General features: G+C 42.3%; 1 protein-coding gene across 1 annotated transcript in view; it reads right to left on the reverse strand.

Annotated features, from left to right (window-relative positions):
- Window positions 1–424: 424 nt before the first annotated feature.
- MN1 (MN1 proto-oncogene, transcriptional regulator) overlaps window positions 425–16,288 on the reverse strand; it is a 40,361-nt gene continuing 24,497 nt past the window's right edge. The window contains exon 2 of the mRNA XM_009672335.2: window positions 425–3,008. Coding sequence (XP_009670630.2) covers window positions 2,824–3,008 — 185 coding nt within the window. The 3' untranslated portion in view covers window positions 425–2,823. The remainder of the gene's footprint in view (window positions 3,009–16,288) is intronic.

Below are 16,288 nucleotides of genomic sequence, written 5' to 3' on the forward strand. Positions count from 1 at the left end.
AACCTGCTCTCTTGAATGTAGAAGGAAAAACTAAAAACGAAGACGTATGCCATCACGCCTGCGCTATGGTACAGGAATGCCATCAGACCATGAACTCTTCCTAAAGTCTCAGCTCTAAGTGTTGAAAGACAACATCATATGTCTAGGCATGTGTTTTGTTGGGTTCACTCCAAGACACACCTAGCTTGAACAAGTATAAGCTGCAACAGAACTATTAGAATTGTGGCCCTAATCCGCCAAAGCACTTATCCCCATGCTTCATCAGATACATAAATTTTACTTAGTTTAGCACTTACTTAAGTGCTTTGTTAGACAGGATGTAAAGTTAAACACGTATTTAGGTGAACTGAGACTTAAGAAATCACAGGCAGAGGCATCTGCCAGCATTGGGAATGCCAATTATTATTCTGTGAGGAGATATTTTACTAGGGATATTTTTATTGCAGGTACACAGAAGAGCTCTGGACTTTTCAGTAGCATAAGCACCTATAAAAGGTACAAAATATCACATCTTTTTGTTCCAGATCAAGTGGGTAAGAGACAGCTCCACAGTCAATTGCTTCAGGATGGACAAAAAATCCTCATCCTAGTGGCAGCTCCAATTAAAAACTAAACCAGTATTAAAAACCAAAGCTTAATACCCCAAATTTATCCAAAATAAAGTCACTGACCAGAACCATAACAGGAAAACAATCAGCACATGGCCAATAAGAGTACATTCAAATAACAGAGAAAAATCCTGTCTTTATAAACACCATAATTTTTTTTTGAAGCCACATATGATTGAAAGTGAAGCTCCTGTGCCATTAGCATTTTAGGCAGAATTCCCTCTCCACTGATGTCTACTGAGGACACTATTTCAAAATAATTAAAGGCCCAGCACAATCATCTAAGATAAATACAAAGCAGTCTTCAAAGTCTGTCCCTTGAGAAGGGACACATTTTGTGAATTCATGAAAGAAACAATAAATAACACTAGCAATTCCGACCTTTATTTCACAGCTAAAACCTAAATTTCCAATGATGTTACTAAGCTTCAGGGAGCAGAGGAAACCAAGCTGGCCTGAACAAGGGTGGGACTGTTCACATTCCCTGTAAACAGAGGATACACAAATAATAGACAGTGTTATGTAAAACCACAGGAGTGTCAGACCATGTCATTTTTGTTTTTAGCTGGTTTGCTTCCAACTTACTTCTCAAATGAGTATTATCTATCAAGAGCAGGAAAGCATGTTTTTCCTTTTATTGTGTGCATCTAATAACACTGTTCTTCAGATGCATGGCAAAAATGGGGCCTAGAATGAGCTCAGGGGGTCTAACTTGGGGTCTCCCAGCCCTGCCAGATGAGAAAACGCTGACCCCAGCATATGGGGAACGGTATCTGGAGAAGGATTAGAACAAAAACGCTCTCGCACCATGACACGAAGATGCAAGCAGACCTGCAGCCTCAGCCCTGGCCCTGGCCCTGGCAGTCCCTCGCTCGGCACCACCACTGTTACCATCATCGTCATCGCCGCACCAGGACACCCACAGCGGCTGCTCCAGGGATGGCAGCAAAGCCACAGCGTCGTTCCTGGCTACAGACAAGTACGCAGGAAGCTACATAACACTTCCAATCAACAGCTATCTCCCTTCAGCGAACAAAAGGGGAAAAAATGGGAACTTTGCTTCAGTACAGCCTTCCAGTGACTTTGGTAACTCCAGTAATTGCAGCATGGCAGACTTAAACCCAGCCTAGCATGAGGGAGTTCAGCACCTCAGTGCCACACTGGGCTTACATTTGTGTGGCCAGGACATTGCTCCACAGATTAAGAGCAACACACAGGCAGACTTAGTAGCTTTTGGGGAGATTTCTTCTTTAAACAGTTATAAAATAAAATGACAACTCCAGCAACAGCACCACAAACATGAAAGGCTACACACCATGCTCCGGAGCATGTCTGCACCCCTCACTCTTCCTCACAAGTGAGAGAAGGAGATAAAACAAATTCTACTGCCATCTGGGTGTTTGGTAGAGAAGATGATAATTATTAATCATTATGTAAACTTCCTGTTAGACTTGCTCAGAACAAAACCTTTAAAACTTCAGGGCTGTGTCTGAACCAGGCCCTGCTGTTCATAACAGAACTCCGTATCTGGGCTTCACAACAGTAAATAAACCAAATCCTGTCCTCACCTAAAGAAGGAGAAATGGAGAAAATCAGCGAGGGAGGGAGGTGATTAAATGTGTTATTAATAACAAAAAATAATCTTCCCAAGAAAGAATAGAATCATTGCCTGACTATTGAACAGAGCACTAACTGTTTGGTTTGTGTGTGACTGGCGAAAGCTGGGTGTCAATACATAATATAATGATGACAACTTCCCTTTAACTGGCATTTATTCCTGAACTGCTGTTCTTCAGGATTACCATTGCAATAAGCACTGAACAAAGCAAAAAAAAAAAAGAAGAAAGAAAAAAAAAACAAATGAAAAGGGAAAGGAGGAGGAGAAGTAGTATCTTTGTCTTATTATGACATACGTGACTTGGACATACACTGCGATGAAAAAGGAAAAGGCCTCATCTACAAATGTATGCCAAGATTACAGAATAATGGGGAAAAAGTGGTCTAGCAGGAAAATCTTAAGCAAAAGTGTGCTAACTGCAGAAGGGTTAACACTGGTAACATACTGTGGCAGAAGATTAAAAAAAAGTTGAGGTTTACTTTAAATTAACCCTTTCCAGTCCATATGCCACTAAGCAGGTACCAACCTAGAAAAATAGTCCACCTAGCAGTAGCGGCCCTTTGAAATTAAAAAGAGGAAAAAAATAATTTCTTTTGTTCAAGTCAGGGCAGCCACAAAAGTCCCAAATCTGTTGGAGATGTCTGAGTGCAGGGATCTCCATGTCGGCACCGCAGTCCGGCCCTTCGCCTCGCCCATGTCGTCCGTGCAGTGAACCGAGAGGCATTGCAAGTGGCTGCCCGTCTGCGCCGGCGCTGAGGTCTTGTTCGGGGGAAGGTCGTGGGCTGGAAAGGGTTAATAGAGAAGTTATTGTAACAACCGTGCAATACAACCACGTACATTCAAAACAACAGCGAGTGGAGGCGCGCAGGCCGCTGGCGCGCAGGAGGCCAAGGCAGCCCGCCAGGCCCGGGGGACGCGCCGGCCGAGCCGCTCCGACACAGACACAGGGCTCCGCTGCGGCGGCCGCGGCAGGGCCGCGCTCCCGGCGCCCGCCAGGAGCCGTTCCCGGCCCTTGGCCTCCGGTCGATCCACCTCCCTGGCTTCCATCGCTCGCTCGCCTGCTTTCTACCCAATGTACCTGTCGGTCCGCCCAGCTGAGACAAACTGCTTAAGGACTTCTAATTAAAGCTTGATCTTTGTTATTCACGATCTCATGGTAGTGAGTTTTACAGGTTAATTTTTCACTGTGCCAAAAAAATCCTCCAAAATATTTTCTTTTATATGCACTTCTTTTAAATAAGTCATCAATATGTTTGACTATTCTTGTTTCATATGAGGAAACATACGTGTGAGTCTTTAATTTACTTTCCACCGTCCATTATTTGAAAACAAACACTATTAAACCTTCTCCAACCAGAAAACCAGCCCAAAATGTTTCATCGGCCTCAAAGTCATTCTCTCATCTCTCTCTTACAGGTACAGGCTTCTCCATTTATCTTTTTGAATGGAATAGCACGAAAATGTTTTTCTTATAATTTATTCGTTCTGATATTTTGTACAGTTTTTAATTTCTGTTAACCACAGAAAATAAAGCAATTAATTGAAACATCCTAAACAATGTCCCATACCTTTTTCCTCTAGATTTTACTGTTAATATGAAAAGGAGGTATATTGTTCATTCCAAAGTATATAACCATACACTCCTGACTTTTTCTCACTATCACATCTGCATTTTCCCTTGCTTTGTTTTTTTAATACATTCAGTAATTTTCTCTTTTCCAAACATATTTTTGTCATCCTCCAATTTTGCCACAGCGCACTTGCCCGCTCCCTCATCCTTGGCAGGCCAGGGATACCTTTCCTTCGTCATGCTTGCTGACATCAATTATCTCGTCCTATTCCACTGTTCCTAGTCAATTCACACAAAAAAAAACAAACTTCAGCTCTCACCTTGTACGTCCTCACATTTCCTTAATAACCTTTTCACGGGAGCCTTCTCAAATACTTTCTGAAATGGCAAAGCAGAAGCTCCCGCCCACGACTGCTTCCATGGGCCGAGCCCGTGGCACCAAGCAGGCTGCTCCCTCGCTGCCCTCTTTCAGGACAAGCCAACCGGCAGCCTGACAGCACAAGAAAATTCTCTCACAGGTAACACATTCCCCCCAGGAGCGCGCCTTATTTTGCCAGTGAGGATGTCCAAGCTGATGCAGACAGCCCCCTCCAGTCCTAGGAAAGAGGGCTTTTAGCAGGATTAAAAACTGAGAGTAAAAAGCATGACAGCATAAGTCAAGACAAAAAAAACCACCAAAATCTTGACAGGCAATCTGCATTTTCTCTCATTCACCATTTCATATATATTCACCTAGGAGGAGTTGACAACAGACTCGACTGTGGTGTTAGCAAACGCAGGGCTCCATAATTTCTCTCTGGTAAACACAGAAAATTCCCAATTTGCATGGGTAAGGATGATGCTGGAGCATGCCAAATATGCCAAAAAATGGCTGTGAATGTTTAACCTGGTTAAGACTTTTCTTCACGTTGTCTTTCTAATGTTCCATAAACTTAAGTAGCGCAAGTTTATTACACTTCATGGAACAAGTTAGATTTGCTTCATTTAACCAACTACAAAATCAGATAACCAACAGGAACTGCATAGCACTGTTGCAAGATCATAATGATACCACATTTATGTTAATCTTTAAAATAACTTAAACTATTTCGGAAGTCCCTTATTTAAACTGGAAAATGCTTTAAATGCTGGGTTATAGGATGCCAGATATGTTCTTATTCAAAACAGTATCGTAACATCAAATAGAGAAACAAATCAGAACCTGGGGACACGATGCTGTAAGAGATGCGAGAAGGAACTCTGCTCCAGAGCAGCGACCACTACCTGCTCAGCAACCTGCCGTATTCGTGCAACAATGTGCAAAATCAACACAAAGCTATGTTACAAACCTTAGCTTAGCACACTGGTGGGTTTTTTTGGTTTGAATTTCTGTAGGATATCATCACTGACCACTGTAATAAGCAAAGTATCAGTTGGTCAAAGATGCTCACATTCTCTAAATCCAAAATGGATGACCGTGTCCTGTAGCTGACTAGTTTTTTTTCAGTCAGTTTTGATAAACGAACAGCAGAGCTGAAGCACAGGGCAGAATTCTCCATGTAACCAAATGCACAATTTCAACAGGCAAAGACGGCATCAGCACAGCCTTTCTTTGGTCAAACACTGGTAACTTTCTTGCTTCCTGTTACCCGCTCAGCCTCATCACATCCCCGACTTCCTCCCTTCCCTGTACAGTCTGCTGAAGAGCAGCAAGTGTTTTCACCTCCCCGGGGGTGCATTTCCCCCTTGGCCGTTAGCACATCACCGACACGTCTTTGCTGCGGAGCTGGTGCACTCGCAGCGCTCCGCAGGCACAGCAGCAGGCACTGCTCCACCGTCGTTCCCGGGGCAGCTCCAGCAACAGCAAACACGACGCCATGTATGTTATTAACAGCTCTATTAGTGGAGAAGAGTGAATCCAAACCTGAGATTATGATGCCACTTCAGGAAAATCACAGGGCAGAGGAGGACTCCCTAAATACATGGTTTTTTAATGAATGCTGATTGTAAATGTACCTGCACGAGTTTATATTTATAAAGTATGTAAAAACCCAAATGAGATTGCAGAAAATTGAAAAAGAAAAATGCTTTTTTTTCTTTTGTATTTGTTCATGTCTCCTACAATGCACATAGCACCCTTTTTTTTTTTTTTAATTATTCTTAGATCTCCCTTAAAGCACAGGACATGCTGGTCTCGGTACAGGAAAAGCCAGCGCCTTGAGATTAGTCTTTGTGACAGCAGCATTCTTCCTCTGTCGCAGAAAAAGAGGAAAGAGTCCTGCTCATGAACTGTTGTCACAAGAGGCCCAAGGATATCTGTGGTGTTTAGGCAGGGGGCATTTACCATAGGATGTTAGACCAGCATTTGAGCCGAGAACACAGGGACATTTACAGAAGTGGCAGAGAAAGAACATTCCCAGACCAAGATCCAGCAACAGGCTGCGAGTCTCCGAGCTCTCTGCTTTGATCAGATCTCAAGCTTCTGACTGCACAAGCCCAAAACCTTTGAACTGTGCTTTGCTGGCATGGGCAGCAATGTCTGCACCAGTCACTCAGATGCCAGCAACACCCAGAAAGGATCAGGTCCTCAGTCAATAACTAACTGAGGATGTTTGTACGCCACAAGCCTCTAAAGAATACCAAATTGGGCTTCTTTACTGGTAAACCAGTGAATTAGTTTTAATGTATTTGCTGAGGATAAACAAAGGAATCAAGGCAAAATATATCCCACAGTGACGAACAGGATTTTTTGGCCTCAGAGGAAACCTCAGGTAAATGAGGTAAGCAGGACCTGGATCCTAAATTTGCGAAGGAACAGTGACCATCACTGTCCACATAATATCTAACTCAACAGCGTTATGCAGGAGCTCAAGCTGTCTTGCCCTACAGTTAAGAGCACAGAACGTGATGCAGTCAAACCCAGGAATGAAAAGGAAGAGGATGAGAGCTTGCAGTAAGGCTTGCATTGGCAGAAGTTGTTTCAAAGGCAATTTGGATGGAAATATTCAGTGCAATTTAGTTTTTCCAGGCATTTCTGTCTCGACAAAGCTATGATGCTTTTCTGATGGAACCCTTTGAATTTAAAAACAAAAGCTGCTCTGCTCCACCTGGTAAGAATCATATTCTTAAACATGAGAACCTCTGCCCGATGCTTGCCCAAAACAGTAACGTTCCCTCAGCAGATCTGTTTTACCAGCCTTCCTCGGTATTTCACTGCCTCATTCAAACTAACAATGCCACAGCACCTGCTTTATGCAATACACACTGAATCCTGAGGGGTATTGTTAGCAGAGACTGATGGGACTCAGCAGGTTAAAATTAGTCAGATAAAGCAAGATGGTGTCATCGCTTCATTGCCTTGCAGTTGCCAAGTTTCAGATAAATCATTGTCAGTCATGAAGTACATGTAATTTTTTTGAAAGCAAGGAATTTTCAAACAAATTATGTCTAAATTGCAAAGCTGCCTCTACTAGCAACTACTGCAAGAAAGCTGTAAGTGTTATTAGTAAAAGCAATAGCCTTCTCGGAAGAGCTACCTTCCCTACCAAAGAGCTAGAGACGGTCTGGGCGGAGACTTCCTATCCCAACTGAAGGATGTGACAGAACAGAATCTGGGAGAGATGCTAGTAAAACTATTCAGTTTGCAGGATGTGCTGCTTGAAAACGGATAACTTTTGCTGGCCGATGCTGAAGTAGAGATAAAAGCTAAAATATCTTATGTAAGCACAGCATGTTCAGACAGAGGGCATGAAACTCAAAGCAATAAACTGACCAAAAACCAAAAGGAGTCTGGAAATGGCTCAACCACCACAGTATTCTTGCAACAAAAAGCTGTGATTAGTGCAAGGCCTTGCCGTAGCAGCCGCCACTGTCTCATGTATATAGATCAATGGTGGGCTTAGTTAAGCCCACCTTTATGAATTACCTATTTTTCCCATTGCTTCCTTACTGTGACTCCTCTGATCATATTTATTCTTTTACGGAGCATTTTCCTGCATGCTCGTTGGTGGGCAGCCCTTTCAGTCTAGGGAGGACAGTTGTCTTCAGAGCAAAAGCGAGCGCAGCACGGGTTCTGCGATGCACCCGCTCTCTCTCCACTCAGGCGGCGGCAGCACACTCTCACACAGAGCGATGGAGAAAAGTCCTGGTAGTTCTAAAAGCCAGTTACTGCAAATACCAAGTTTAAATTTCCAGCACTGGAAACAATTTCTTCCTTTCACCTTGATTATAATATCCTATCCTACCCTTTATTCTGTGCATAGCAACAACCCATATTCCATATTTCAGAGGAAGATAAAAACAAGAAAAAACCCACAACTATGTATCCCAGCCCACTGCGCAAAATTGCTCAGAGCAGAGAAAATTCCTGCAATGATCACTGACTGCCCTGGAAGTTAACATGAGGGCTGATTAATATTATTAGCTCAGTTTGTGCACAGACATTTCCAATGTGGCTGGCATTTCCAAGTCAGCCACAACATCTGGAAGAGTTGGGTGACTATGGCAAAAAAAAAATTGTAAACATTCATTTGAACATTAGAGGGAAATAAGTTTGACCATTTTCATACCTTTTATGTGCTTATGCTCAGCCAATATTCTAGTAAATTTGTTTACTACTGTTCGAACTGTATATTTTAGGTAAATATTTCAAAGTAGCCTCTGAATAGTTTTGTGTCATTCATCAGTAACAATAACACACAAAAGAAAGTATAAGAATTATATCAACCAGTTCAGGCAAAAATACCATGCTTCTCTCCTTTACAGAGGCGTATGCATGCACACATATTTTCACGTTCCCAAAAGACTAAAGAAGTACTTCTTCGGTATTAAAGTTTGCTCTTGGGCAAAACCTATACATCAAGCTTTTGAGCAGGCTTACCCACAGGAACACACTTCAATCTTTACGCCCCCAAAATAAACAAACAAAGAGAAAAACGGAGCACAGTAGAGACGCTCTCCCCCAGCCTTTCTCCCATGCCCCTGGATGCTCTTGCGACGACCTTATACATTTAGGAAGCCGCTCTTTCGTTCTGCTCCATTTTGCAAAGGCATGCATGCACTCAGCAAATAAAAGGTTGTCGTTTGTTTGTTTGCACAGTATTAACGCAGGCATGGTAACTAACACACGGCAGACCCAAGTGGAGGCACGGAAACGTGCTGCTTTCACATGCATTAGGAGTCCAAAGGCAGGATACAGGGAGAAGACATGGAGTTCTTCTCAACCAATAAATTCAATATCAACACTTCAGACTGATTTTTCACATCAGCCAAGAAAAAACATATTTCTTTTTAGTGAGATTAGATCCTAACACTCTCCTTGTTCCTGAAGGCACCAAGTACGCATACTTTCACTCAAGCTTTCTTCTGTCTTTTTACCTAGTCCACAGTAAGCTGCTCTAAAAAAAACCTTTTCCCTCATGTAACATCTTCATATACACTTTTAAAAGATTGAACACATTCTCTTAATTGTGATGACCCCAGCAAATACCACACAAACCAAGATGTGTCCTGATTTTTAGGTAAACTAATCCCACTAAAACCAAGCTCACCTGCTATGCTATTGCGTATTATATGCATCATCTCGCGAGAGATGAGATTACTTGGGGAAGGTACAGTGTGTAGCCAAGGCAACAGGAGACGGTACGCAGAGGCAAGAGGAGTTTACGCTGCTCTTCAGGTGCTGCTCCTGTCGTTTCTCTAATTTTGCCAAAAACAGTAACAACAAAAGAAACAAGGGACGCTGACAGGCAGGGAGCGAGAGTGCGCAGTTACAGCCTGGTGAAGGTCTGGTTTGGAATGGGTTCCACTCTACGCTTCAGCGTTGCTGTAAGATCAAAGTGACAAACGGGAGGTGAAGATCCCCAGAACGGCTAGTTGCCTTAGGGCTTGTCCCTTACACTTCTTCACAGGCTCTGACAAAGCCTCGGCTGCGGCTCCTTGCTGCCCCAGAGTCCCATCCGCCCCGCACAGCATGGGCCCCGCGCGCCACAGCCGCCCTCAATGACCAGTCGAGCGTAAAGCTCCTGGATTGCTACTGATCTTGTTAAAACTAAATCAGATGATTTGGCCGAAAACACTAAATTCCCTGATCAGAGATCAGCTTCCCCGCTACCATCCGATAACCACTCGTAAAGGACGCATTAATAGGCTTCTGTTCACTCTGAGCCCGTTAAGTAGAGGCCAAGCTACCATAAGAGGGAATAGATTTGAGTAATGATCTCTTATGAGGCAGCAAACCTACATATAGTGTTTAAAATTATTCCCTTAGGACAAGATGTTTTTCACCAAATCTCCCACATGACAGTTTGACATATTGGTTCAGGCACATAGCTCTGCATTTGTACACACTACAGAATCATCTTTTTCAGTTTTCAAGAAAAATAAGGTCTGAAAACATTTCATGTTTCTCTGCGCACTGGACCTAGTCACCACAGATTAATTTACTCCTAAAACTATTTTTTAAACACAACTAGTGCATTTGTGTTTAGAAACAAATGAACCACCACCTCCCTCACCAGTGTAGCACTAATAAAACCTTGGATAAAGGTATTTTCTTGAGCTTGCAGTATAAGTAAGCACACATTTCATTCATTTGTAAATACAAAGAAATACGTCACCTGCCACTTATTTACTCTGTAAAACTTGCACCACTTTCAGTTTTCTTCCCCTCTGGCACCCTGTACCTCTGCTTTGGATTGGATCATCTCTCTCTCTTCTGACAGCTGTCTTTGGCTCTGGATCCTGTACAGTACCAAGCACTCTGCTAGCGCCTAATGAAAAGCTTAATCTGCTCCATTACTGAAATCTTCTTCTTGCACTTATTTTATTCCTTCATTTATTTTGTGTAACTTGTGCAATTTTTAAAGCCCATAAAATGCATTAAGATGTTACCCTCCTCAATATGAACAAAATTAAACGGAAAGACAAAAGTTTATGCAGCTATTAAGATGAACGGATAAAGTCTATGACTCATAATGATGAGCACAATTTAAATGGCGAATAGGAGAGTCCCCTCTTTGCTGACCAGGAATGGTATGCATAGATGTCTCAGCTCCAGAGTATTGGTCACATCTCATTCATTAACATTTCAAGAAGTCATTTGGCTTGGTCAGCCCATAGATTTATTGCGGAGATCTAGCCTCAGAATTCTTATAAGCAGCTGAGCTGCACCGTAAAAGCCTTTTCTCACAAAGGACGGAAGGCTCTTTAGTGAAAAACGTGTGCACAACACTGAGCATTGTCCCATACCACCAATATATCCTGCAAACCAGAACCAAGAGCTTTGCTCATTAAAGCATTTGACTTTGCTGCATAAGACATCACTCAGGAAGGGGAAAGGGGAAAGGAGAAAGAGAAAAGGGGGAAGGGGAAGGGGAAAGAGAAGAGGAAGGGGAAGGGGAAAGGGAAGAGGAAAGGGAAGGTTGCCACTGCTCGCTCGGGCTGGAAATACAGCCCATTTAGCCTTAATGTTGAGTCAGTGGCCACCCCTCCATCAGCCCATCAGGTCTGGCAATGGTCCTCAAAGCCTCTTACTCCTCAGAAAGGATGATTCATTGGAGGTGCCTGCAACTCTAAAGGGAGCATGTATCAGACCATGTTGCAAAGATGTTTATTTTGCTTTAAGTGGTCTCAGAGCTGAAATGCGGCTCTATCAGCACTCACTGCTTGCACTGAATTTAGATAACAGGAGACACAGAATGCTTGCTGTGAATATATATTTTTCCTTTTTCCTCCCTTGACCTCCTTTCATGCTCATATTTTCACCAGGAGTAATGAAAGGATGATCATACCACAATAGAGAGCACCCCAAATCCACGGCAGCATTAAGGAGACGTTGCTGATCTCTCTCACTGAGGGCTGGAGGGTTGCAGTCAGAATGCAGTTTCCTACTCTAAGGCTTGGACGCAGACCTTGGGGAGGATATTGCTTGAGCACAAACTCAGATTGCTAGCCACGTGGCAGTGTCTGAAGTAACTGGTGAAAAAATCATTAAGTAGAAAAATTACTAACCCAAATAGTGGAAAAGGCAGCAATAAGCTTACACATAGCATGACCTTGAAGACGCAGAATGAAGGATGTGTGGATGAGGAAAAAGACATTCCAGTTTTCAAAAATGTGTTCTATCAAGCTAGGAGAAGGGTAAGAGAAAGGGGGAAAACACAGAATTCCCCATTTTGCTTCCCACTTCCCACTGGGAGAGGAACATGCAGTCCATGGTTTTATAGGTGTAGACAGTTTCATACTTTCCTATTTATTTCTCTGGAAGCTATTATTAAATTACTTCTTTCCAACTATATGACTGAGAAGAAGCATAAGCCCTGCGTCAGATTGGAGAAGCCTGAAGTTCTGTAGAGAAATCACTGTGTACCTTGGGGTAAGACCAGCTTCTGTTCCCTGTTAGATGGATATAGGAGGGAGTAAGGGAAAAGGGGACAATGGACTGTTTTTAACTGATATCCTTCCCTTTTTTGGCTACTTCCAGTTCCTCTTTTCAATTTAACACATTAACTGGCTTTACTGCAAAATATGCAAACCACACAGTGAAGTTCTGTCTGCTCTCCTTTTGAAGAGGTTGATTTAGGGGATTTTAGTCCTCACGTAATGAACGACTTCTTGTAAACCAGATCCCATCACAAACAACAGCGCTGGGGTACTGCTTTCTGCTAGCCTAGTGCTGCCTTCCCCTGAGCAGACAAATCATGGCTAACGCGCAACAGTCAGTAAAAGCTGAACTCCCGACAGCCAGACTTTCACCTGTGATCTAAACTACTCCAACCGCACGGCTTCCGAACACGCAGTCTGCTCTCGCAGCACCGCCACCAGCACTGTCCTCATGCAAGTCCTGCGCAGAGTTAGACTCTGCTTCCATACCCATGTGAGCAAAACTTGCTTTAAACAACAAACCAAACCAACTGCCATCAACATTCAAATCATTTTTGGACAGTTCCAAAAGAAAACAAATGGCAGTCTAGGAATTACAACATGACCCATCACAGCTGATTCAACTCTCCTGACATTTATATGATACCAGTCGGAAGCCAGCAAATCCATTGGGAGCTCTGAATTATTTTCCAGGGCCTCAATTCATGACAAAACTGAAAGTCATCCTGTCCTTCTCCCTTCCCCGCCAATTCACCAAGCCACTAGAGACTTTCTCCATGACTAGGTTTGAGAAAATATGCATAAAACACTTTGCAAACACTGTGTTTGTAAGAAAACAGATTCTGTTCTTTAAACCAATAAAATACTTGCCAGTCGAGAAAGACTGCTATTCAAAGAGAGAGACATTTATGAGCTGGACAGCTGTACAGCTCATATCAGGTAAATACCCAATAGGTACTGGTGCATTCTCAAGCAGTTTTGGCAAGCAATCTTTCACATAAAGTTCTCTCTTCTTTATTGTCCAGTGACTCTCAGGACACAGCTCCACAACTGGTACAAAGACTGCTCAGGATCAACAACAAAACAGAAATCCCAATGTGTGTCTCAGTGGTAGGTCTCCGAAAAGGCAATCAAGCCTAGCACTTTTGCTCGTCCTGGAAAGGAATTCATTGCTTAACCCTCCTCCCCGATCCTCAGCTCCGTAAGATTTGCATTCTGACCTAGCACTAGGAAAAAATGTTACAAACAGCTTCTCCTAATCTTCTTTCCAAAGGACTGCAGTTTTTTCAGCCATCTCTGTCTCTGCGTTCAGCACATAACATGAAAAGGAGAACTCCACAGTAGGAGTGAATATTGGCTGACTGATCTCATGTTTTCTCTACTGTTGGCGTATTTCACTCACTTGCACTAACGAAATGCTTTGAGCCTATTTTCACCAAGGATAACAACCCACGCACTCACGATGAATAAGGAAATGCTGATTTTTGCGCCCAATACTTTCAAATTTGTTTCATATGCATGCAAATTATCACATGGCAGCTTTATGAACAACTTTAGACCATGTGAAATCCAACTCCTGACATCCAGAATGCATTAGCAAATCAAAGGTTTTTCATGAAATGCAAAGTGGAGTTTTTCCGACTTTACAGAAGTCATACAGAATTGCTAAATGTGAGTTCATTTAAAGAAAATCAGTTCCTGGGCATTGTTTAGCATTATTTCAGGACAGGCCAAAACTGAAAGAAACTCTCCTTAAACATTCTGCACTAAATTGCCACCTTGACATTTAACAAGGAACTAAGTCGATTAATGGTGACTAATGCCTGCAATTTCCGTGCACTGGATTACCCCACAGACCTGCCCTCTGTAGGAGGCACAAACCAACTGGCCACCACTAGCCAGTGCTCCTGAGAGCTCACTGTCAGTCACAGAAGAGCTTTAAACCGTCTTAAGATGGTGTCCTGGGCTATGGCCTGAAATCAGTTTTTATCGATTCATGAGCTGTTTTTGCCATTATGAAGTCACTTTTTAATGCGTATTAAATAATGAAAAATGCCTCTGAGGTTGGCCTGAGCTTTGCTGTGCTGGCTACACCATCACCACTAACTTGAATCTTAGCCAGAGGATGGTAACTGAAAGAGCAATATTTACTTTAACGGTCAAATTCATTCTATAACCAGTTGTATTATTTTAGTAAGCATTGCTGCAGCTCATTGCTTTTTGAGGACACACAGGTCAAAAGTACTAATATTACCGTCAGCCTAATGTGGGTTTCAATACACAGAATAAGCCTCCAAAAATAGCATTAAAATGCCCACTCACACTGGCAAGAAAAGTGGGTGTATTAATGGAGTTTGTAAAGGCAATGAATAGACAGTGATTATGCACAGAGCGAAACAGAGGAAGAAACATGTAAATTCCAGCTTTCTCTCATCAGATTTGCGCAACAGCTTCTACATAATTGCTGGGAAAAAAATAGAAATGACAACACTAAGTAGGATATTTAAGCCCTGTACATTATACATGGAAATCTCTATTTTCCTTAAATGAAGTGAAAACAGAATGAAAGGAAAAGATTCCCTTCAAAGAACTTTGTTTGTGGTAGCTTAGTTTCAGGATGAAAATTAAATGAGCGCTTGTTAGGCCAGTGTTAAGAATGAATTTGTCTCTCAAATACTATCAGTCTCTTGCAAGGAGAAGGCTTTGACACAGTTGGCCAAAACCTTTTATGTATTTAGCCACCTCCTTCCCCAAGAATTCAGAGGAGCAGCGTCCTCACATCCCTAAGCCACATCTATATCCAGCTTGACTACCAGGGCAGGAGGATCTCCTGTCTTCCAGCTACTAAAAGAAGTTCATCCTTCAGTCCCTCCCATCTTCTCCCAAATTCTGCCTGCAGCTCCTGTAGGTGCCTCTGCCATATCTATAATTCACAATTACGAGAGACCATAATACAAAACTGCCACAGGCAAAGTCAATCACTCCCAGGGGCCTCACACATCTGAGGTTCTTGCACACCAAGAAATGGTGATAATGTACGTTAATGTTCTGGGGTGAACCACGCAAGTTCAAGGATATCTGTGAAAATACAACTTCAGCTCACAAAAGATTTACAGTAAACTAGGTGAAACAGCATCCAGGTTCTTTAGCTAATTTATCCCATCTGTTTATAGCATTTCATTGAAACACACCTCATTTCTCTTTAGTATACTTCCGACTGTAAATTGTTTTCTCAGAAGGAGTGGCTTATTTGAGGGGGCCTTAGCAAACAGTCTCCCTAAAATCAAAAGAAGTGTGATCTATTCCACTATTCAATAGAGTTAGAAAAAAAATAGACCAGAGACCTAAGAAAAAAGCTTGAGTGTCTCCCAAAGAATCTGCAGAGATGCATTTTAGAATCAGACACTCCTCAGTCCATTCTGTCCTGATGAACACAAAATGCATGGACGTGCCTCTCCAAAACCAATGGTTTTCAAAATATGATTTACAAATTCCTGATAGTTCATGGACAATTTCTAAATAGTCTAAGAAAAGTGACTTAAAAAAAGCAGACTCGTCAGGAAGCTGAAGTTTGCTAAAGAAGGGTCAAAATCTATGCTAGAAAACATTTAGGTGTTTGCGAATCAAATTGAGATCTGATGCTGTAGAACCAAAATGCACTTTCTGGGTCAGTTCTTGCCAGGCCTTTTCTGCTACAGAAAAATTCCAAATTTTACTATACCTAATATTTGATTTTGGCTGCAAAAAGTGATAGAAACATTGTTACCAAATAATGGATCCAAGCCATTCAGAAACATCCCATAAAGCAGCAGAAAGGTGTGATGAGTCAGCGGGAGGTCATATATCTGATGGAGGAGTAGGGTTTTTGTTTGCACAGAATGTTTGTAAAGTGAATCTATTTGAAGGAAAAACAAAAAATCCTCAGAAGGAAATATACAACCATGTGAAAGAGTAATAGCAGTGAGGGAAGTTCACCTTAAAAAAAAAACACAAAACTTGGCTTTCTTAGGTAAGCCCGAAGTGTCATTGTTAGGATGAGAAAAATATAAGCTCATCTTTTTCTCCCAATTGTCATATCACTGTGGAGAATCTTCATGAAATTCTTAGAATAGCAACGAATCAGGAGCAAAG

The sequence above is a fragment of the Struthio camelus genome, chromosome 17 (genome assembly GCF_040807025.1).
Source record: "Struthio camelus isolate bStrCam1 chromosome 17, bStrCam1.hap1, whole genome shotgun sequence".
Taxonomy (NCBI): Eukaryota; Metazoa; Chordata; class Aves; order Struthioniformes; family Struthionidae; genus Struthio; species Struthio camelus.